General features: G+C 44.6%; 1 protein-coding gene across 1 annotated transcript in view; it reads right to left on the bottom strand.

The window, feature by feature from the left end:
• PPP2R5C (protein phosphatase 2 regulatory subunit B'gamma) overlaps window positions 1-25,493 on the bottom strand; it is a 197,822-nt gene that overhangs the window by 66,508 nt on the left and 105,821 nt on the right. The window contains 4 exon segments of the mRNA XM_038405255.2: window positions 4,493-4,552; window positions 8,966-9,096; window positions 9,190-9,282; window positions 10,045-10,155. Of these exon segments, the coding sequence (XP_038261183.2) occupies window positions 4,493-4,552; window positions 8,966-9,096; window positions 9,190-9,282; window positions 10,045-10,155 (395 nt within the window).

Genomic DNA, 25,493 nt, shown 5'->3' with positions numbered 1-25,493 from the left:
CTGCCGCAGCTCCGGGGCATCCTGCATCCGGAGCCCACACCCTCCCACCCCAACCCTCTACCCCAGCCCAGACCCCCTCACCCCCCCATCCTGGCTCCATCCCAGAGCTTGCTCCCCCAGCCAGAACCCTCTGCCCTAGCCCTGAGTCCCCTCCCATACCCAAATCCCTCCCCCACCCCAGAGCCAGCACCCCAAGCCAGAGCCCTCACCCCCCCAACATACCCCAACCCTCTGCCCGAGCACCGAGCCCCCTGGCACCCTCCAAACGCCTTGGCTCCACCACACATCACCTCCATACTGGTGCACATAACAAAATTCATTCTGCACATGGATGTAAAAAATTAGAGGGAACACTGCCCTTGATCCTTCTTGCACGGTGCTGGAAGGTCTCATTTCTTCAGGTGCTCTTTGGCACCAGCTGGGCAGAACTTGGTGCTGGAGGTGCACTCCACACGAGCGCCGAGGTGCTGGGTGTAGAGTCGGAGCAGGAACGCTCGGACGCTAGGCAAAGCGCAGCCTCCAGGAGGAGGGCCCTTAGATGAATGTTGCGCTCCTTTTGAATTCTAGGCCGAAAGTTCTTACAAATGCAACACTTGTCCTTCACATTCGACTCTTCCAAGCACTTTAGGCAGCTATGGGGGTTGCTAATGGGCATAGGCCTATTACAGACAGAACAAGGCTTAGAACCCAGGGACCATCCCTGCTGGGACTCCAACTTACTAACTACACTACTTAACATCACTAACTACTGTAAAACTATATACAAAACTAACAAGCAATAAATGCTAGAAAGAACCACTATCCACTTGAGAGCAAGGGGCAGGTGCTTCGACCAGCTGTCACAGATGGTAAGAAGGAACTGAGAGGGTATAGGGCCGGTGGTGCCTAATTTACCAACGCATGAATGTGGCACTCCAGAGGGTGCCACTGCCAATCTTATAGATACTGCTAAGGCCAAAAAAAAAAAAAAAATCTCAAACTGTGCACTTGGGCATGCACACACCAAGAATGGAATCGACATGAGCAGACATTAAAGAAGAAAAACCTATTGCCTAGAGGGAGCTGTATGTCAGTAGCCTCCTCCACAAAAATCTTGCTTAGAGTGGGGAGGAAAGTGGATCACCTGCCATATATGGGAGAATTCACAGTTCAAAACCTGAATTTAAGTACTGGGTATTTAGATTTAATAAAACAGTCTAGTTTTCATCCAGCTGAGGAGAATGTGAAATATTTATCTAGTACTTGTATTTAACTTTAGACGTTAATGGTTCTAATAACTGTTCCACACCTTCTAGAGGGAGCAAGCAGGATGACAGAGTAATAACGTGGCAGAGAAGTTTCAACATTGGGGCAGCTTTTCAACAGTAAGGCAGTAATAAATATTCATGCTTTTAATTTTATATACTTTTATGTTGCATTCCAATTGTACAATTAGTTTTGTGGGAGCCATGTCTAAAAAAAAGTATCTTTTGGAGCTTCATTTTGAGAACTTTCTTAGAAATGTGAAATCATCGATTTGTGTTTTCTGCTAATACAGTGGAAACAGGTTAATGACAAACTAATTTCAGATGAATGTGCATTTCTTAGGGCTTTTTCAAAAAAGCCAAATTACTGCTTTCTCTTTTGTAACTTGTTGGTCAACTTTACTTGACTGTAAATAACTTCTTGAATATGTTGAGCTGTAGCTCACGAAAGCTTATGCTCAAATAAATTTGTTAGTCTCTAAGGTGCCACAAGTACTCCTTTTCTTTTTACTGTTAATTTTGGAATCCTTTTACTTGTTGAACATTTCAATAAATAAGATATATAAGTAACTATTCAATAACAATAAATAACTATTCTAGACAAACCTATGCATAGGTCCAGGCTATTTCAGCTATAATTTCAATGTTTTTCCAGCAAACATAGATGCACATAATGTAAATTATCAAATTTCACTAATCAATTTATTTTACTCAAACATTTAAGTATCTGAAACATCTCTGTAGTATATCTTCCCATGCATATAGTATAAAATGTGTAAATCTGTTTAAAACAAGAGTTTGCTCGGTACTCACACAATTGAAAAAATGCATATCAGTTTTGATTATAAAGGCTCTGTTTTCCTTAAATTTGTACAAACTGTAATTTCAAAAGTATTTAATGTGAGCTGAGATTAACATAAAATGGAGTACTCCAATGCTCTGATAATCTATGTTTAACATATGACCACTTGAAAAACCATTTGTAGCAGGTGGTCACCCGCTCCAGCCCTGACAGGGTTAAAGTCAGCCCTGGAAGAGGCCTAAGGGCTGGGAGAAAAGCCCAGGCTGATGAAGGGATCAGCAGCAGCAGCAGCCAGCTCAATCAGGGCCCAGGTGGCCCCTATAAGTGGGCCAGAAGCAGGCAGTCTCTCTCCGACAGCAGAGGGGAAAGGACCTGGCTTTCTGGGAGCTAAACAGGAACCTGAGGTGCAGCAGCGCTGGGGGAAGGTAGGAGGAGCTGGGGAGCTCATACCTGGAAACCTCCCAGGCTGCAGGCCCTTGTGCAGGGCTTAAACAGGTTCTGAGGCTGCAAAGGGGCAGCCCGGGGCTAGGTAGAGGCAGTAGGTCCTACCTCCCCATGTCAATGATGACTAGCTAATACAGACTGCAGTTGGCCGCAGTGAAAGGGGGCTAGATGGTGACTGGCAGTAGCCCATAGGCTGAGGCAAGGTGAGACTAGGGGGCTTGGGGATTCCCCGGGGAGGGGAGAACCAGAGACTGGGAGGGATAATGCTGGGCAGAACTCCCAGATAAAGGGGTACTGGAGTCTGGAAGGGACATGGGGACCAGCGAAAGGCGGGACACCAGCCAGCAGGTGGCACTCCGGAGGCTGGTAAGCTAATTCCCTGGACGACCAGCAGGAAGCGCCGCAGGGGTGAGTCCTACCCCGTGACATCGTTCTATTGTTGATCAGGACACACAACTGTATGAAGAACAGACCTGGGATAGATTTGAGAGTCAGGTAGCAACTTTGTTAATTTAACACTGGATAGGGGTGCTATGTGCCCACACTCTGCCCTCCCATACCAAGCATTTAACTGGTTCCAGTGTGGGGCTACAGGGCTTGTGCCACATAGCCAATAACTCAGAGTATACCTTCTCAGCCAACCCCTGGGACTGAGCTCAATTCTGAATCCTTGCTCCCTTTCCATACATGGGGAGAGGTAGACACTACCAAGGGGATAGATATCTCAGTCCATAAAGAATTCAGGTCTCCCCTTCTCCTATAGGCACAAGGTCCACTAACAAAATCCAGAGTCTTGTTTACCTCTGGGAGCTGGACCTTCTAGTTTTTATCTGCTCTGGACATTGGACGCAAGTTGCAATGAGCTAAACGGTCTTCCTCTTTCCTAATATTAAACTTTCATATCCTATTTCTTTCAGCCCAAATGCGCTTCCATGATGCTGCGAGCCCACCAGACCTTTTGCTAGAAAAAATTACTTCCTCATCTCAAAAAGAGGCAACTGGTCAGACTCGCAGCATCATAAAACCATAACTTCTATGCTACAACTAAAGGGAGGGAGGCCAGGGCAGCTAACAGAAGCAAGAAGTTTTTGAAAAGCTTGGGAGAGTTTAATGGGCAGAGGAACAGAGGACATGCAAGAACTATTCCACTAGCATCATCTCCCCTGCCCCAGCTAATGGAAAGGTTGAGGACCTAAAGAGAAGGAGGGGTGGCCCCCATCTTGCCACTGTTTGCTCTTAAATCTCCCTCACCCCTTCTGAATTCTGTTATATTCCCTGCCATTCCTCATTGATTGAGGGGGAGAGGGAAGCATTGATATGGGAACTAAAGTCTTCCCGCTATTCAGTGATGAGTGTAATGTGTAAACTGTGGTAATAAATGCTGTATAAATATTAACTAATAATCATTATACATGATACTAACTTTTTAGTCCAAACATAGTCAACCTAAATGTCTTATATTAACTATTAGAAAACCAGAGCTTCCTTTTTAAAAAAATTATTAAACTTTGCAGTTTCTTCATTTATTTATTTTAAACCTGTCATCCCGGCAACATATTGTGGAATGTGAAATAAGAAGCAATCTTATGCAGAGAATCACAGCTATTGGACATTGATTGGGCCTATTAGGTCATGCAGTCTATTGCCTTGGAGGTGCAAGGTAGTCCTCTACAGTATCTCCTCCAGTAAATCATTCTAGCACTGAGATGTTCCTTTGTAAACAAGCAGATCTTGTGTTTAGGACTTCGTTTTGATATTCTGTAATTTAATCCATCATAGATAAACTTGTCCACATACACTTTAGACCTAAACAATTACTCTCCCTCACTGGCGTTTATACCCTTTAAATATTAGTAGATGGTTATCATATTCCATTCTTAGTTATAACTCTGCCAAACTATACAAAGTTATACATTTTGAAGTAATGTATCCCTCCAGCCCCTATCAATTTTTAAATTCTTAATGGTTTGATGAGTTTTATGGTATACAACCAGTAACTTACCTTCCCAATATTTCCAGTAATTCTGCTATGCCATTATGATGTTCTGTTTCATAAATAAACCTAAACAAATGAAACACAGTTTTAGGTCTATATATAGTCAATATTGACTGACTATCTCCAAGACATGACTTCATATCTATCTGATGTTTCATGTAGCATCAGAAAAATGTGAAGTGGAAAATTAGTACTTCAGACAGTGTACTACCATTTATATTCAGCAGGCTGAAAAATCCATTTTTTAAAATATAGTATGTACAAGTCAGGAATATATTTGATTGTTTTGGATAATTAAATCTGTAGAGTTGCTTTTTTTTGCTGTGCTTACAAAATCATCTATTAATAGCAATAATTAGCCACTTTGAATGCTTTTATTCTAAAAATTTACACGGTCCTAGGACTACAAGATACTCATGTTGGTTTTGCTTCCTTGCAACATCTGTTCTGTAACAGAACTGCATACCCGGCACAGTAATGCTGTCAATGGCATATCCATCTGTACTGAACTGGCACAGTAAGTTACTGTTCTCTAAACACCTACACTAAAGAGAAAAAACGAGCAAACATCCTTGTGCTTTTCCAAGTGTCACATTTTATGCAGGGGTAATGATCAAAAACTGAATGCAGTCAAATTATATTTTAAAATTAAGACAATACTGAGTGTGTAGCATGATGCTATAATTTATTCTCCCATTTGTAAGGCAAACGGGTGTGAGGAGTTCCAATAATTCCCAGATATTGATCTAAAAGATTTGTTTTGCACTATACATTTGTTTGCAAGATGATCAGTAATAAACAGGACAAATCAAGCCTCCACATTATGTTTTTTCTTTTGGTGGAAAGGCACAATTCGTTGGATTTTTTGGAAATTTTCCAAAACTCTAAAGCTCCACGTTTGTCCAATTTATACTTCAGAAAGGTTTTGAAAACACTTGTTACAAAATTTCATCAATAAAATTTAGAATAGAAAACAGTTTCCCATTTTAAAATGTTTTTATAGAATGGATTCAAAACAGTTTGCTTTGAGTATTATTTTCCCCAGAAAAAGTAACTCAGTTCAGATAAGAAAATTTTCAGCAAGAAATGAAATTGGTAGGAAAATCCTTTTTATTTGATAACATTAATTTCATTTAATTGTTAAACACCAAATAAAAATATTTAAAAAGTAATAAATACATAAGGAAAAACTTTAAAATCCATATCCCAATATCAGACAGACACACAATTTTTACTTATGATTTGAGGAAGCAAGAAAAGAAACTCTGCTTAAACCTGGCCTGGGAGTTACACTGAGAACCTGCAGAATCACACCAAATATGAGTGAAGTAAATGTTTGAGAGGTGTACATGTGACTATTTTTCAGTTAAGTTCAAGGCTTAAGCAGTTGAAGGAATTGTTTGTAAACTTATTTTTCTCCTTAGGATTTTATGCCCAGAAGTACTATACAACATTTCTATCCAGATTTGTTGAGATGCATAAAGACTTTAGTTTCTATGTCCTTGAGAATTCAGTTGGTAGATAAAGGCTTCTTCTTTATCCTTTGTTGAGAAGGATGCTCTCTATACTATAATCTAGATTTCACTACAGCATTCCTCATGTAAATTTCAGAACAGAAGCAGAAAAGTGAAAAAAATGTCCATCCATTGTTTATACAAACTACTAAAAGGTGAATGGGTAGAATATTTGTCACCCATTCAAAAGATGTACTAGAAATGACTAGATTTGAAATCTTGGCTTCCATTACATTGAAACACTGCCAATACAGAAAAAAATGGCAGAATAAATCTCCAATTGGATACATTTCAGATATATTGTTTCATGAAATTGTGCATTCCAGCATTAACTTAATCAAAACTCTCTATTGGTTAAATAAATTGTAAGCAAATATGCATTCCCTTTAGTCTTTTCTTGAAATCCTTTTCCCTGAAACAAAACATAACAGTACTTCATCTAAGAAAGAGTGGGGTTCAGTGTATTCAGGACCAAGAACCACTGCATGAAGACGGAGCAGATGGGGCTTATTCACGATTTTTAGGCAGTTCCTCAGTTCCTTTTTCTAAAAGCATTTTTGTTACCTTTTCTAGAGATAAGATCCCTCTACACCTGAATTGGTAAAAAACTGCTGTGCAGTTGGCACCGTTCTCTCCAAGGGGCCACATTTTTGCTTTTAGGAGGAATAGTGTACAAGGGGCAGAGACACAAGAAAATGTGCTATATACAAGTAACACTGCTATACAGCATACTGTATCTACAGAAAAACGAGATGCATTAAACAAAGGGCATGGCTTCAAAAGCTGAAGTCTGTGTAACCTGTACCGAGACCCTATTGTGCAGCTAACTGATTACCTGCAAATGGAGCAGTGATGAGTCCATATTTGAGTATATATCAATCAATAGATCAACACTGTCTAACATGAAGCCCATATATGCCAGCAGTTTGCCCCTACATGCTTGGAAATCCACTTAACACTTTAATATCATGTCACATTGAGGTGCTGATATAGGTCAACTGTAAATTTGGAAACAGTCATGAACTGTTTCTCCTGTGAAAAATTTCAAGGTATACAAGTTTAGCTTTTCCCTTCCCTCCTTAAAATTCCTTCCAAATTTCTAAAGCCTTCTCCAACTTTGCTTTTTCAGAATGTTCTACATGGTACATTACTGTAGTAGCAATTTTGTATGGAGCAACTTACTAACAAGCCAGATTTTGTTACCCTTATTCACAAGCAGACCTCTGCAAGTATCTATTTCAATAGGGTTTCATGGTAGTAAGTTTCTACTCAACAAGAGCAAGGGAGGTGGAAACTAGCTCTGTTTTTGCAATTGCTGTACTCAGAACTGCAACCCCACTGATTTTAAGGGTATGTCTATACTGTAATTAAAATACATGGCTAGCCTATCCAGCTCACTTAGGCTCACAGGGCTTGGACGAAGAGGTTGTTTAATTGAGATGCAGATGTTTGGGCTTGGGCTGGAACCCAGGTTCTAGGACCCTGAAAGATGGGAGGGTCCCACAGCTTGGATTGCAGCCCAAGCCCAAATATCTACACCACAAATGAACAGCCCCTTCGCCCGAGGCAGCTGGCACAGGGCAGTTGCAAGTTTTAATTGCAATGTAGATATACCCTAAATGCCTTACTCTGACCCTCTGAATTTACATCTGTGTTTATTGAACTGGGGTGCGTATGTATGCATACGTGCAAAGTAACAATAACTATTAGAGGGGATCACTATCCATTTACTCTAGTGGTTACTGCCACAGATAATATAAACATTTTGATAAAGTGTTTAGGGAGTCATTATTTTTATTCTAAGCCAAATATGCTGGAGGCAAAAATCCAAATAAGCAATGTGTTCCATTTCCTAAAAATACTCTCTGGATTCCAGAGAAACAGAAACATTATTGAAAACAATACTGATATAATATTTAGCTGACAAGGTCTAATGTTTATTTAACTGAAATCTAGCATACATACGGTTCTCTATAATAGACTCAATTTTTAGTAGTATTTTTTAGTTTACTCCTCAACCATTCCCTTAAACTTGTGAATTTATAAACATTATTGATTTGATTATCTAAAGTCAAGATAGGAAGGAAACTCTGGTAACAGTACAATAATACAAATAGGCATAATATCAATTAAAGAGTAATTGCATACCTGCAACATACACTGGGGCAGAACATTTCAAAATAGCTCAGCCTCAGTTCAACAACTTTCTAATTGGAGCTGAGTTTGTGCCAATCAGGAAGTCTGAGAACTTAAAACTATCCAGTTACGAATACTGGATATATGATTCTATATGCAAAAAAAATTAATAACCCTGATTCACAACCAAAGTAATGGAAGCAAAGACATTACTATTATTATTTCTTGCAAGAGCAAATACACTTTCGGCAACAGTACCGTTGCAGTGCTTTGACACCGATTATCAGGACTACCCCTAATTGGACATATTTTGCTTATGCAACCTCAAACTGTACTTGCTTCCCTCAGAAATGGAACTTGCCCTTTGAAGTGAGTTCCTGCACATGTATTTTCTTCACTTGTGTTGCCATATCTGTCCCCAGGATATATATGTATTATGAAAAACTGAAACAAATGTATCTATGTTCTATGATATTACAAACAACAAACAATAATAATAATAATAATATGCACTGCACTCGGTAACATGGCGCTATCATTCAAACAACTCATCCCTGATAAAGCACTGTATAAAAAGTCAAGTTGACACAAAAGTGATCTAAATGCAGAATCTCAAATGTACCCAAACTGCAGCTATAAAATTTATCACATGCTATACTTCCCCTAATTTGGATCCCACTAAGAATTGCTTAATTAAACAGATGCCAATATTATTAGACACAAACATGTTTACACAGAATAAAATAACGAAGATTTTGCTAATAAGGGACCAAAAAGTCTAAATTACTATATCTAATAATATGTACCAAAATACAGAGCTGTGACATACCTATAAAATATATTATTAATTTGTTTCCTGATGTAAGCTCTTAGGCCTAAGAATTTCCCATATATTCTGTGAAGAGTAGTTTTAAGAAAATCTCTTTCCCGAGGATCTTCACTGTCAAAGAGTTCTAAAAGCTGTGGAAAAAGAAAGATACATTTTACTCAAATCTAATGCATTTTAAATCAATTTGGATTTAAAGCTTGAAGATATATTCATTTTTACCTCACCTGCAATACAAACTTCTGATCAATATATTTCTTAGCTACATTAGGTTGGAAATCTGGAGATTCTAAAAATCTTAAGAAAAATTCATAAACAAGCTGAAAAAAATCCACAAAGAAATAACATTAGTTTTTTTGATACAATATTATATTTTTGTAAGCAATACAATTACAACTCAATTCTGACATGTTCAAAAAGAAACTTCCTAGTTCAAGATCATGTAATATATTATTTTTATATCACTTTACAGCAAGAGTAATACTACAATTTGGTGCAGGGAATGTATGTCATCAGGTGCTGTATTTTCTTACAGTGCTACTTTCTTTAAACTGCAAAGAATTCCCAAATACTACATTCCTGAATTAATTTTACTTCATACAATAGATACTAACATTCATAGTGTTCAGTAATGCATATTTTGAAAAATCTTTTACTTTGCGCTCACATTTTTCAAACATCTAAAGCTAGAACCTTGCCATAGATAAATAATAAAAATAAAGTAACAATAATCAACTAAGGCTCACTTTAATCTTTATTATTTAATTTAAAATCATATGTTTGTACTGAAACAAGCAACAAACTTTTGACCTCTAAAACCACAAAGACTGATTTTCAATGTAATTTTCTTTTCAGTTGTTTACGTATTAACATCTTTTGAAAGATTAAAACTAATAATTTCAAACTACACAATGTAATTTCAAAGACTGTCTAGCTCTTAAAATTAACAAATGTATTTTTGACTGCAAAAGATAATTTACACTAGTGCGTTTAACACACAGTAGGAAGACACATTGTGTAATACTATTTTGCAATAATTTAGTTACTATTTAGTCAAATGAAAGGAGGAGATTGCTAATTACCTGTAGGTGAGGCCAGGCAGCTTCTAGAGTTGGTTCATCTTCCTCTGGATCAAATTCTGCCCCCGTTGGATTAGAAGATGGTGGTAATGTTCGAAACATGTTAACTGCAAACTAAAATCACATGCATCTTTAAGAACTCTGAAACAATGGAATTATTTAAAGATGCTTACTGACATGAGGATTCTTTATAAAACAAGTATTTTAACTAATACCACAAATGTTAAGCATTTGTTGTGTTAAATTCCAGTTTTTAAATAAAAAACAAAAATGATTAGCTATTCAATTAAAACTTTCATCTCTGTAGATTATAGCTCACAGAACATTTTCAAGTCATGTTTCAAGTCTAAACATGCAGAGAGAATTCTGTTACTACTGATATATTTGGGAGCTAATGATGTTAGAGAACGTTTTACAGAGAAAGTGTTTACAAAGAACCATAAAATTGGAAGCCATAACAATGGAGACTAAATAAATGTTCACTCATATATGCCCTGTTCCAAGAAAATAGCCCCATTTGTTATGATAGAAAACTACCATATTATGAATAAAACGTTTACATATCTATAAATTCAAATATCCATTTCTCACAATTTGTTACATTCTGTCACCTACCTGTTTACTATCAATCACTGGCAAATATTCTAAAAATATATATATATATATATATTCTTGCCCTAAACAATTTTCAAAAGATTAGAAAGACATGAGATTCTGAATTGGTCTTGCATATTCTAGCCTAAAATTTAACCCAGCTAGATTAGTAAGAATCTTAACTCAAACTCATTGTACAATTAATGGAATACAAAGTAGCAGCGTTTACTTAAGTTTCTGTAGTTAGTAAATGCCAATTTACAATGGAGACATCATATACTTACCAAAAATGAATGTGTTAACTTGTGGAAACTGCACAATCAGTTCATTCCTTCCACATTAATAAAGAAAAGGAAAAAGGTCTCCTCCATCTCAAATGTCATCAGCGCAGGTTTTCGTGTGGACCCTACAGTGCCCAACATGTTACATGGTAATCATTTGAAGTTATAATTGACAAGATTCATCCAGTAGCACCAGAAAGGCTGTGTCCAGACTGATTTAAAGTCTGATTGTGAAGGACACATCAGAAGAGGTCACAAGCTGTTTTAGTTTGGCTGCCACCATATTCTCAACTGAACTTGCCCAGAAAAAGTTGGAAAAATTAAGGAAATTGGCAAGACTGCTGACATCAAGTCTGTTTCTTCAAAAGTTGTCAAACTAATTTTTCAGGTGGCTCATAGACTGCCTTCTCAATTAAATGGATTATTTCTCTTGTTATGGGGAGCTAGTGGTCTCTGCTAATCTGCATTAGCCAAGAATGGCATGGGTTTGCTTTACAGACAGTATTCTATACACGTTTCAAAACATCCAAGGTTTTGGTCTGTGACGGTCCAACCTAGTTGAGGCAGATGGGCTGTGTGGCTTTCCTGGCTCTGTTTCTGTTTCCTTGATTTCAGCAAGGCCACATCTGTTCAGGCTGATTTTATCAAAAAAGACAGTTACCTTTTCTGTAACTGGTGTTCTTCTAGACATGTTGCTCATGCCCATTCCATATTAGGTGTGTGCTCTCACCACATGTACCAGTGCCGCAAGCTTTTCCCTCAGCAGTATCCGTAGGGCACCAGCTCTGGCGCCCCCTGAGGTAGCAGCCGCATAGCTCAGTAAAAGGGGCACTGCTGGCTCCCACCACCCTCAGTTCCTTCTTGCCGGAAACGCCAACAGTGGGGAAGGAGGGCAGGTCCTGAAATGGACATAAGCAACACATCTCAAAGAATACCAGTTACAGAAAAGGTAACTTTCTTTTTTTCTTTGAGTGCTTGCTCATGTCCTTTCCATATTAGGTGACTCCAAAGCAGTATCCCTGGAGGTGGGAATGAGTTCATGGATGTACAGATTGCAACACAGCTCTGCCGAGTCCAGCATCGTCCCTGGCCTGCTGTGTGATGGCATAATGAGCCATAAACGTGTGGACAGAGGACTATGTTGCGGCTCTACAGATATTCTGGATAGGGTCGTGTGACAGGAAGGCCACCAAAAACACTTGAGCTCTCATCGAGTGGGCTCTGACAATCGGTGGTGGCGGAACCCCTGCCAGGTCATAACAGATCATTATGCACGAGGTAATCCAATTGGAAATCCTCTGTGAGGACACCGGATGACGCTTCATCCTATCCGCTGTAGTGATGAAGAGTTGAGTCGATTTACGGAAAGGCTTGGTATGTTCTAAGTAAAACGCCAAAGCCCTCCAGACGCCCAGGGTGTGAAGACGTCTCTCTTCACTGGTCTTGTGCAGTTTGGGACAAAACACTAGGAGGAAGATGTCCTGGTTCATATAGAAGGTGGAAACCACCTTTGGCAGGAAGGCCAGGTGGGGCTGCAACTGAACCTTATCTTTGTAGAAGACCATGTATGGCGGTTCTGAGGTCAAGGCCTTAATTTCTGAGACGCGTCTTGCCGATGTCACCGCCACCAGGAATACAACCTTTCTTGACAGATGGGAAAGGGAGCAGGACCCCAGCGGTTCAAAGGGTGGGCCAGTGAGCCTAGAGAGGACCAAGTTAAGATCCCACTGTGGGACAGAAGCCCGCACCTGCAGGAAGAGTCTCTCCAGCCCTCTCAAGAATCTGACTTTCATGTCATGAGAACTCTGTCCTTGGATCGGTGGGTGAAAAGCGGAGATGGCCGCAAGATGCATTCTAATGGAAGAGTGTGCTAGGCTCTGGTTCCTTAAATGGAACAGATAGTCCAGGACAGCCTGTATGGAGGAACGCGATGGAGAAATACCCCATTCGGACGCCCAGCGGGAAAACCTCATCCACTTGGCCAGGGTAAGTCAGTCTAGTTGAGAGCTTCCTACTTTTCAGGAGGACCTGTTGGACTCCTTTCGAACAAGTCCACTACTCTGGGTTCAGCCACGCAGCATCCATGCCAAAAGGCAGAGGGACCCGAGGTTGGGGTGTAAGAGCCGACCGTAGTCCGGTGACAGCAGCTCCAGTCGGTTGGACAGAGGTCAAGGAGGAGCCGTTGACAGGCTCATGAATGTACTGAACCAATGCTGGTGAGTCCACGCCAGGGCAATCATGAAAACCTATGCCTGGTCTCTCTTGATCTCTTTCCAGGGCCCTGCTGATGAGTGGAATTGGAGGGAATGCGTACATCAAGCTCCCTGACCATGACAGGAGGAAAGCATCGGAGAGGGAGTCTTTGTTCAGACCCTGTCGAGAACAAAACCGGCGGCATTTCCTGTTGTGTCTGGTAGCAAAAAGATCCACTTGGGGAGTGCCCCACCTTTGGAAGATCATGCAGGCTACCTCTGCATGCAGCGACCACTTGTGGTGAGAGGAGAAGTCTCAGCTGAGCTGGTCTGCCAGCTTATTCCTGATGCCAGGAAGGTGACAAGCTTCCAGATGGATTTTGTGGCTGATGCAGAAGTATCACAGAGTGCCGATGAGAGCGCTCCCCCTTGCCTGTTGATGTAGAACATCAAGGCTGTGTTGTCCGTCCGGACTCGTACCACCTTGCCCAACAGGTGGGCCAAGACAACTCTGCACGCCAGCTGGACTGCTCGGAGCTCTTTGATGTTTATGTGTAACTGCACCTCCTTCAGATACCACCTCCCCTGTGTCTGGAGGTTGCCGAGATGTGCCCCCCAGCCGAGATCTGAGGCATCCGACACCAATTCAACGGAGTGAGGAGGGTTGTCGAACGGAACCCCTTCCAGGACTGTCAACCATCTCAAAGTAGTAAGTATCGCCTGGGGAACGGTAACTTTCTTTTCCAGAGGGTCTCAGGACTGGGAATAGATCGTCGCCAGCCATTGTTGCAGGGGCTGCATCTGGAGCCTGGCATGGAGGACTACAGAAGTGCACACTGCCATGTGACCCAGCAGGCAGACAGACAGACCCTGGCTGTAGTCAAAGGGAATGCTGAGACTTCTGCAATGAGGTTCGTCGATTCATGGAACCTTTCCAGCAGCAGGAATGCTCTGGTACAGGTAGAGTTAAGGAATGCTCTGATTAACTCTATCCCCTGTACTGGCACTAATGTTGACATTTTGTCGTTCACCAGTAGGCCCAGAGAGTGGCACATGGCTTGAAACACCGCGACATCCCTTCGGACTTGAGGCCTGGAGCAGCCCTTGATGAGCCAGTCGTCGAGGATGGGTAGATCTGGATAAGCCGGCGCCTGAGGTAAGCCACCACCACTGACATGCACTTGGTAAACACCGTCGGTGGTGTCGCCAGGCTGAACAAGAGGACCATAAACTGGTAGTGGTGGGGCCCCACCATAAACCGGAGGAAGCGTCTGTGTCCTTGAAAGATCACTATGTGGAAGTATGCGTCCTTAAAGTCGAGGACGGCATACCAGTCTCCCGAATCCAGGGAGGGGATAATAGAAGCCAGAGAGGCCATGCGGAACTTTAGCTTCTGTAGGTACTTGTTGAGGTCTTGCAGGTCCAGGATGGGTCCTAGAGCGCCTTCAGCCTTTTGGATTAAAAAGTGTCAGGAGTAGAACCACTTTTTCCTGTATTCAAGAGGAACTTCTTCCTCTGCACCCAGCTGTAATAACCCCATTACCTCATGCACGAGGAGATTCTTCTGAAAGGGGTCCCTGAAGAGGGATGGGGAAGGCAGGTGGGAAGGGGGGGGTAGAAAGGAACTGCACGGTATAACCCCATTCCACTGTGCTGAGAACCCAGCAGTCCACGCCGGGAGGAAAGGGGGTTGAACAACACTGGGAAAGATGGATCCGGTGAATAGTCTGGTAGGTCGCCCTTGGGCGCACCCTCAAAACGACCATTTGGCCCCCTGCTTATTACGGGTCGAGCCCAACTGGGCCGAGGTGGGTGGTTCAGGCAGTGCTTGTAACCCTTGGCTTGTTTATGGGGCTTGTCCTGCCAAGGCTGACTCCCCGGCCCTGAGACTGCTGTGGTTTGAACCGCTTATGTGCCGGCGCTGGGACGTAGAGACCCAGGGTTTTCAAGGTGGTGCAGGAGTCCTTGAGGCCATGCAACTTGCTGTCTGTTTGTTCTGCAAATAGGGCCCCACCGTCGAAGGATAGGTCCCACAATGATGACTGGGCCTTGGCGGACAACCCAGAGTGAAGCAGCCAAGAGACTCGCCACATGGAGATGGCGGAAGCCATGGTACGGGAAGCAGCATCAGCAGCATCCAACGCCACCTGGAGGCAAGTAGAATACAGACACTGCATGCCCAGCTAGCTTGGCATAAACAGCAGTGGGAAGACACAGCTGAGTAGAGCAGAGTGCCCTATCTGCCTGAACTCCCAGAGTATATACCCTACCCAGCTCTCTACATGTCCAAAAAGTGCCTCCCACATCTACTCTGCTATTTTTTTTTTAAGCAGTGCAGTGTCCCACAGCCTCCTGTATTCTCAAGCCTTTCCCTACCACAGGGAAAGACTCTGGCAAGGGGGAGGTAGTGGGGAGAAGCACTGGCAGTTCTGGCAGGGGGGAGGGAGCAGGACATTGCACTGCTAAAAATAGCAGTGCAGATGCAAGAGGCACTGCTTGGGCACACAGACAGTCTTGTAGGGTTCAAGCCCTGGGGGTTCAGGCATATAAAGTTCTCTACTCGCCTAAGACTTACCTCACTGTTTACACTGCTATTTATATCCATGCTAGCTAGGCATGCAGTGTCTGTAGCCTAGCTGTAAACATAGACATAGCTCTAGTAGCTTAAACAGAAGATGCGGAAATGCCCACCCGCACAGTGGAGGTTCCCCTTCACTCCATATATTAAAGTTAATTAACTCCAGAGATTAAAGTTAGTCATATATATCCATGTATATGATGCCAGCAGCAGTTAAATTCTTTTGGCTACTAATAAAGCCATATAGCTGTAAAGCAACTAATCCAATTTCTATATATTTTATTTAAAGGAGGAGACAATATTTTTAGTGGAAATATCTACATGTTCATTAACGTTAGAATTATTTTTACCTTCTTACATCTCTGCAGCATGAAGGAATTATCTAGGGCTGTCGATTAATCACAATTAACCCCACATAATTAAATCAAAAAATTAATCTCTATTAAAAAAATTAATCACAATCACAGTTTAAAGTGCACTGTTAAACAATAGATAACCCACTGAAATTTATCTATTTTGGGATATTTTTCTACATTTTCCAATATACTGATTTCCATTACAACACAATAAAAAGTGTACATTGCTCACTTTATATTATTTTTATTACAAATATTTGCACTGTAAAAATGATAAATATTTTTCAATTCACCTCATACAAATACAATACTACAATCTCTCTCTTGTAAAAGTGCAATTTACAAATGTAGCTTTTTTTTGTGTTACATAATTGCACTCAAAAACAATGTAAAACTTTAGAGCCTACAAGTAGATTCAGCCCTACTTTTTATTCAGCCAATCGTTAAGACAATCAAATTTGTTTACATTTACAGGAGATAACGCTGCTAGCTTCTTCTTTACAATGTCATCTGAAAGTGAGAACAGGAGTTTGCATGGCACTGTTGTAGCCGGCATTTCAAGATATTTACGTGCTAGATATGCTAAACATTCATATGCCCCTTCATGCTTCGGCCACCATCCCAGAGGACATGCTTCCATGCTGATGACACTAGTTAAAAAAAATAATGTGTTAATTAAATTTTGACTGAACTTCTTGAGGAAGAATAGGTTTCAGAGTAGCTGCCGTATTAGTCTGTATTCACAAAAAGAAAAGGAATACTTGTGGCACCTTAGAGACTAACGAATTTATTTGAGCATAAGCTTTCGTGAGCTACAGCTCACTTCATCGGACGCATTTGGTGGAAAATACAGAGGGGAGATTTATATACACACACAGAGAACATGAAACAATGGGTTTTATCATACACACTGTAAGGAGAGTGATCGCTTAAGATGAGCCATCACCAGCAGCAGGGGGGGAGGGAAGAAAACCTTTCATGGTGACAAGCAAGGTAGACTATTTCCAGCAGTTAACAAGAACATCTGAGGAACAGTGGGGGTTGGGTGGGGGGGAGAAATAACATGGGGAAATAGTTTTACTTTGTGTAATTACTCATCCATTCCCAGTCTCTATTCAAGCCTAAGTTAATTGTATCCAGGTTGCAAATTAATTCCAATTCAGCAGTCTCTCATTGGAGTCTGTTTTTGAAGTTTTTTTGTTGAAGAATAGCCACCCTCAGGTCTGTAATCGAGTGACCGGAGAGATCGAAGTGTTCTCCGACTGGTTTTTGAATGTTTAATTCTTGACGTCTGATTTGTGTCCACTTATTCTTTTACATAGAGACTGTCCAGTTCGACCAATGTACATGGCAGAGGGGCATTGCTGGCACGTGATGGCATATATCACATTGGTAAATGCGCAAGTGAACAAGCCTCTGATAGGGTGGCTGATGTGATTAGGCCCTATGATGGTATCCCCTAAATAGATATGTGGACACAGCTGGCAACAGGCTTTGTTGCAAGGATAGGTTCCTGGGTTAGTGGTTCTGTTGGGTGGTTGCTGGTGAGTATTTGCTTCAGGTTGGGGGCTGTCTGTAAGCAAGGACTAGCCTGTCTCCCAAGATCTGTGAGAGTGATGGGTCGTCCTTCAGGATAGGTTGTAGATCCTTGATGATACGTTGGAGAGGTTTTAGTTGGGGGCTGAAGGTGATGGCTAGTGGCGTTCTGTTATTTTCTTTGTTGGGCCTGTCCTGTAGTAGGTGACGTCTGGGTACTCTTCTGGCTCTGTCAATCTGTTTCTTCACTTCAGCAGGTGGGTATTGTAATTGTAGTTATGGCTGACTTAGAACAACGCTTCCTCAGCTCTCGTCCCCTAATGCCCCTACTCTACTTGCGCTACATTGATGACATCTTCATCATCTGGACCCATGGAAAAGAAGCCCTTGAGGAATTCCACCATGATTTCAACAATTTCCATCCCACCATCAACCTCAGCCTAGACCAGTCCACACAAGAGATCCACTTCCTGGACACTACGGTGCTAATAAGCGATGGTCACATAAACACCACCCTATATCGGAAACCTACTGACCGCTATTCCTACCTACATGCCTCTAGCTTTCATCCAGATCATACCACACGATCCATTGTCTACAGCCAAGCTCTACGCTATAACCGCATTTGCTCCAACTACTCAGACAGAGACAAACACCTACAAGATCTCTATCATGCATTCCTACAACTACAATACCCACCTGCCCAATTGGAGAACACTTCAATCTCTCTGGTCACTCGATTACAGACCTAAGAGTGGCTATGCTTCAACAAAAAAGCTTCAAAAACAGACTCCAACGAGAGACTGCTGAATTGGAATTAATTTGCAAACTGGATACAATTAACTTAGGCTTGAATAGAGACTGGGAATGGATGAGTCATTACACAAAGTAAAACTATTTCCCCATGTTATTTCTCCCCCCCACCCTACCCCCCACTGTTCCTCAGATATTCTTGTTAACTGCTGGAAATAGGCTACCTTGCTTGTCATCATGAAAGGTTTTCCTCCCTCCTCCCCTGCTGCTGGTGATGGCTCATCTTAAGTGATCACTCTCCTTACAGTGTGTATGATAAAACCCATTGTTTCATGTTCTCTGTGTGTGTATATCAATCTCCCCTCTGTATTTTCCACCAAATGCGTCCGATGAAGTGAGCTGTAGCTCACGAAAGCTTATGCTCAAATAAATGTGTTAGTCTCTAAGGTGCCACAAGTACTCCTTTTCTTTTTGAGGAAGAATAGTATGTCTCCTGCTCTGTTTTACCCACATTCTGCCATATATTTCATATTATAGCTGTCTCGGATGATGACCCAGCACATGTTCATTTTAAGAACACTTTCACTGCAGATTTGACAAAACACAAGGAAGGTAACAATGTGAGATTTCTAAAGATAGCTACAGCACTTGACCCAAGGATTAAGAATTTGAAGTGCCTTCCAAAATCTGAGAGAAATGAAGTGTGGAGCATGCTTTCTGAAGTCTTAAAAGAGCAACACACCGATGCGGAAACTAGAGAACCCGAACTATCAAAAAAGAAAATTTACCTTCTGCTGGTGGCATCTAACTCAAATGATAAAAGTGAACATGCGTCGGTCTGCACTGCTTTGGATCATTATCAAGAACCACCCGTCATCCCCATGGAAGCATGTCCTCTGGAATGGTGATTGAAGATGAAGGGACATATGAATCTTTAGCGCATCTGGCATGTAAATATCTTGCAATACCAGCTAAAACAGAGCCATGTGAACATCTGTTCTCACTTTCAGGTGACATTGTAAACAAGAAGCGGGCAGCATTATCACCTGCAAATGTAAACAAACTTGTTTGTCTGAGTTACTGGCTGAACAAAAAGTAGGACTGATTGGACTCATAGGCACTAAAGTTCTACATTGTTTTATTTTTGAATGTAGTTTTTTTTTTTATGTAATTCTGTATTTGTAAGTTCAACTTTCATGATAGAGACTGCATTACAGTACTTGTATGAGGTGAATTGAAAAATACTATTTCTTTTGGTTTTTACAGCACAAATATTTGTAATAAAAATAAATATAAAGTGAGCACTGTAAACTTTGTATTCTGTGTTGTAATTGAAATCAATATAGTTGAAAATGTAGAAAACATCCAAAAATATTTAAACAAAATTTATTCTATTGTTTAACAGTGCGATTAGTCGTGTGATTAATCACGATTAATTCTTTTAATTGCTTGACAGCTCTAGAATTAACCCTTTGTAACCGTGAAATGTTTCGCTTTTTTTTTTTTAAAATACTGTGCCTGAATTCTTGAAAAATCAGTATAAGTGCCTTTGATCATGAGCTATAATTTACTTATATTGTGCTATAGGTATGCCTGGTGATTTAGGCATACAAGATGATAAGTTACTGCCTTAAAGCTCTTTCATTTAACTATCAGTCAAAGAAAGGGGATACATGCAACACAAAAAAATACCTAACTAAAAACCCTCCAAAAAACAAAAAATCAACCCCCCGCCTCCCCCCAAAAGAGAGTTACCTTTTCCATCCTTCAAGATGTGTTGCTCATGTCTATTCCACAACAGGTGTGCGTGCTCGCCACGTGCACCGGTGCCAGTAGTTTTTCTCCTAACAGTACCCGTAGTGGGGGAGCGCCCACCGCGACCCCTGGAGTGGCACCTGTCTGGCATGGTATATGGGAACTGCAAGCTCACCCCACCCTCAGTTCCTTCTTGCTGGACAACTCCAACAGAGGGGAAGGAGGGTGGAATGTGGAATAGACATGAGCAACACATCTCAAAGAACACCAGTTACGGAAAAGGTAACTGTCTTTTCTTCTTCGAGTGATTGCTCATGTCTATTCCACAATGGGTGATTCCGAGCTACATCTGTTAAGAGGTGGGTAGGAGTTCACAAGTTCCCAGAACGGAGAACAGCCCTGCCGAACCCGGCGTCATCCCTGGTTTGGGGAATGATCACATAGTACGAGGTGAATGTGTGAACCGAAGACCACATGGCAGCCCTACAAAATGTCCTTGATGGGGACACAGGCCATGAAGGCAGCCGACGAGGCCTGCACCCGAGTCGACTGTGCCCTCACAATGGGTGGTGGGGGGACACCCACCAGCTTATAACAGGAACTGATGCGTGAAGAGATCCAACTGGAAAGCCACTGAGTGGAAATCGGCTGGCCCCTTGCGCGCTCAGCAGAGGCGACGAACAGGTGCAAGGACTTTCAACGGCTTGGTCCACTTGAGATAGAAAGCCAGAGCCCGCCACACATCGGGCGTGTGGAGACAGTACTCCTCACTGGACGTGCGAGTCTTGGGGCAGAGGACCCGTAGAAAAACATCCTAACCCATGTGGTAGGCGGAGACCACCTTCGGAAGGAACGCAGGGTGTGGGTGGAGCTGGATCTTGTCCTTATAGAGACCGTGTACGGTGGTTAAGAGGTCAGGGCCCTGAGCTCCAAGACTCACCTGGCAGACATGATTGCAACCACCCTCCATGAGAGGCGAGACCAGGAGCACGTGGTCACTGGTTCAAACGGGGGCCCTGTGAGACAAGCCAACACCAGGTTTAGGTCCCACTGGGACCGGGAGGGTCTAGAATACTAAAGAAGACTGTCCAAACCCTTAAGGAACCGGCCAGTCATAGCATGGGAAAATACCATGTTCCCTTGCACCGGTGGATGGAAGACTGATATGGCTGCCAGGTGCACCTTGACGACTGAGGGCGCCAGGCCCTGGGCCCTCAGACGGAGGAGGTAATCAAGGATAAGCTGGATCGGGGTGGCCACTGGGGAGACACCCTGGTCCGCCGCCCAACTAGAACAATGGGACCACTTTGCCAAATAAGCACGGCAAGTGGAGGGCCATCTACTTTCGAGGAGGACACACTGAACCTCTTCTGAGCATGTCCTTTCCTCTCCACCTAACCACTGAGCAGCCACGCCATGAGGTGAAGAGCCGCTAGGTTGGGATGGAGGAGGTGGCTATGCTCCTGAGAGAGCAGGTCCAGGCGGAGCGGCAAAGGCCATGGCGGAGTCACCGCCAGGCCCGTGAGTGTCCCGTAACAATGCTGCCTGGGCCACGCCGGGGCAATCAGGAGGACCCAAGCCTTGTCCGTCTTTATCTTCTCCAGGACCTTGCTGATTAGAGGGAAGGGGGGAAAGGCGTAGAGAAGCTGGCCTGACCAGGACAGGAGAAAGGGATCGGAGATAGTGCCCCTCCCTAGGCCCCCCTGGAACAGAATCAGGGGCATTGCCGGTTCTGCCGAGTTGCAAATAGGTCCACCTGGGGAGTTCCCCACCTTCGGAAGAGCCAGTGGGCCACTTCCGGGTGGAGGGACCACTCGTGTTGTGAGGACAAGTCCCTGCTCAAGAGATCTGCCCTCTCATTCTGGGCGCCCAGTAGCTGGAAGGCCTTCAGGTGGATGTCGTGGGCTATACAGAAGTCCCACAGTCTGAGGGCTTCGTGGCAGAGGGCAGAGTATCGGGGCCCACCTTACCTGTTGATATAGAACATCGAGTTGTCCATGAGGACCCTGACTACATAGCCCTCCAGATGGAGCGGAAGACAATACACACCAGCACTGTCCTGAGTTCCTTGATGTTTATATGTAGGGTCAGGTCTTGGGCCGACCACAGGTCTTGGGTCTCAAAGTTCCCCACGTGGGCCCCCCAACACATCTGACACCAGCTCCAATGATGGGGCCCTGTCCCTGAACGGGACCTTTTGGAGCATGTTGTTTGGGGCGGACCACCACCATAGGGAGGTGATCACAGAGTCTGGCACGGTGAGGATCTTGTCCATCCTGTCCGGGCCGTGGAGAACTTTGAGGCCAACCAGAGCTGGAGGGGCTTCATCCTGAGTCTGGCGTGACAGACCAAGTACGTGCACGCCGACATGTGACCCAATACCCTGGCTGTTCTCACTGGGAACCTTGTGACCGAGTCAATGAGACCTTTCAGGGTCTCAAACCTGTCTGGCAGGAGAGAGGCGCTGCCCGACGCTGCGTCCAAGAGTGCCCCAATAAACTCTATGCGTTGGACTGGGACTAACGTGGACTTGGTGTTGTTTACCAACAGGCCCAAGGCGGCGTATGTGGGACAGGAGGAGTGCCACGTGATCCTTATCTGCGACTGGGAGGTGCCTTTGACAAGCCAATCGTCTAGATAGGGAAATATCTGGACTCCCCGCCGTCTGAGGTAGGCGACTACCACGGAGATGAATTTTGTAAACACCCTGAGGGCAGTGGACAGACCAAATGGGAGGACCGTGAATTGGTAGTGATTCTGTCCCACCAAAAAACAGAGGAAGCACCTGTGCCCCTCGAATATGTGGATATGGAAGTACGCACCCTGTAGATCAAGGGCAGTGTACCAGTCCCCAGGATCCAGTGAGGGGATTTTCGAAGCCAGGGAAACCATGCGGAACTTGAGTTTCACCACATACTAGTTCAGACCTCACGGGTCCAGGATGGGCCTGAGCCCCCCTTCGGCCTTTGGGATAAGGAAATAATGGGAGTAATACCCCTTGCCCATGAACTCCTCGGGCACCGCCTCTATCGCTCCTAGACTTAGGAGGCGCCCCACCTCCTGCTCGGGCAGAGCTTCGTGCAAAGGGTCCCCCCAAGAGGGACGGGGGCGGGGGGTGGTTGGGAGGGGAGGAAGTAAACTGGAGGACTTAACCCAGGGAGATTGTGTTGAGGACCCATCGGTCCGAGGTGAGCCAAAACCATTCTGGGAGAAAAGCAAACAACCAGTTGGAGAAGGGGAGCTTTATTGGGGGTGGATCCCTGATGAGGACTGGCAGGGTGCCCCTGAGCGTCCCATCAAAAGCGCCTTGTGCCCACCTGCTTGCCCTTGGAGAACCCAGGCTGGGGGACAGGGCATCTCTTATAGTCCTGCTGCTTCTTATGGGCGGTCTCATACTTCGGGAGGGCAGCCTGGTCAGGAGTCTGCTGCGGCTAGAATTTAGGTTTTGCCGGAGCCGGGACATAGAGGCCCAGAGTCTGGAGGGTTGTATGGGAGTCTTTCATGCCATGCATTCTTGTATCTGATTCTGCGGCAAACAGAGCTTTCCTGTCAAACGGGAGATCCTCCATGGAAGACTGCGCCTTGCTGGACAGTCAAGAGAGCAGGAGCCATGACGGCGTCTCATGGACGCTGCGGAGGCCATTGATCGCGCAGCCGTGTCTGCAGCATCCAAAGCTGCCTGCAGGGATGCCCTAGCGGCCACCGCCCCTTCCTCCACTAGTGCCTTGAACTTCTTATCATTGCACTTCTGGAGGGAGTCCTCAAACTTGGGCAGAGAGCCCCACAGACTGAATTCGTACCAGCCCAGGAGAGCCTGATGGTTAGCCACTCGTAACTGGAAGATCCAAGACTACTACATTTTTCTTCTGAAAGAGTCCAGTCTCTGAGAATCTTTATTCTTTGGGGTCAGGGCTGACTGACCCTGCCGTTCCCTGTGGTTCACTGACTCGACCACCAGGGAGTTAGGCACCGGATGGGTACAAAGTACTTGCGTTCCATCTTCTTAGAGATGGGGGCTAATGAGGCTGGTGTTTGCTACATTTCAAATCTTAGACACCTCTTCATGGAGAGGCAAGGCCACCCTACTCGGTGCCGACGGAGACAGCATGTTAAACAGGAAGTCTGAGGGCTCCTCCATCTCCTCTGCCTGGAGGTGGAGGCTTGCTGTCACCCTCTTTAAGAGTTCTTGATGGGCCCTGAAGTCCTCCTGCAGGGTGGAGGGGGCGGGGCCGCAATTGCCACCTCCGGGCAGCGTTCTGGGTATAGGCTGGCACTGTAGGGTCCACCACCTGGTCAGACTCAGGGCACGGAGCCAAGGATGCACGTCCCACTGATGCCTTTCTCAGGAGTCTGGAGGAGGAGGCAGACGGTGCTTCCGAGGCTCCAGCCACCGAGTGAGCTCCCACTGGGGGCTGCGCCAGAGGCTATGATGCCCACTGATACCACTGGGCCGGCCACGACGCTCGGTGCCACTGCATCTGCTGTGGCACTGGTGGGTCCGGCTGTTCGGGTTGGCTATTCTGGCCCATCGAAGGACGGCTACGAATGGAAGCCGGGCTGGCATAAGATCTGCTGCTGTCTCTGGACCAGGAGGAGTGGCGGTGCTGGGATATAAGTTGGACACAGAACCGCAATCTCAACGTGGAGGACTGGTACCGACATCAACAGCTGCTCCGTGAATGGCCTCAATGGGCGGACCCGCAACAGCGAGACACCAGCGATCAATGCCCAGGGCTGCGATGTCTTGGTGGAGACTTGGAGCAGGAGTCTGAGCGGGAACGGTGTTGACGACCATGCCATGACCAACTGTGGTACCCCCTTTGAAACAAGGACCGTTGGCGACACATGCTGCGGTTCCATCAACATTCACTTCTTGAGGACAAGTGGTGCCGAGAGTCCCGGCCAGATGGAACCCAGCCAGACAGTCTGGTCGGCGTCAAGGGCGATCCACATGGACTCTGCCCCGAACGGTTGCTGGGCAGTGAACGGCATCGGGAACATTCCCTCGAACGAGACCGGTACCGGACTGGAGGCGACTGCGGAGATCCCAGCGGTGGCTTGCCTCTGGAGCATGGGGCCAACATCTGCGGCACTTTGGGCACCGGCATGTACATAACATCCCAGGCCGCCTGAAGGGATTCAGGCATGGACTGCAACCGGACATCCAGAGAGGCCTCTTCCGAAGGGCTGGGCTATTCCACTCAACATGAGTCGGAGGCTTGGGGCCCGGTGCGGATCGAGGACTGCCCGACATAGGCCTAGCCTCTGTCCCAGACTTCCCTTGGTGCTGCTGCAAAGAAGGAGTCTTCCTGGCCCTCTTGGTGTGTCCCGTGGACGGGGAGCAGTGCCAACTGGTCGATGGCACCAGAGGGTCACTGCATACTGACGCCGCAGTGCCGGGTACCGG

The sequence above is a fragment of the Dermochelys coriacea genome, chromosome 6 (assembly GCF_009764565.3).
Source record: "Dermochelys coriacea isolate rDerCor1 chromosome 6, rDerCor1.pri.v4, whole genome shotgun sequence".
Taxonomy (NCBI): domain Eukaryota; kingdom Metazoa; phylum Chordata; order Testudines; family Dermochelyidae; genus Dermochelys; species Dermochelys coriacea.
The sequence above is the reverse complement of the archived record's forward strand: the minus strand, read 5'-3'. Positions and strand labels throughout refer to the sequence as shown.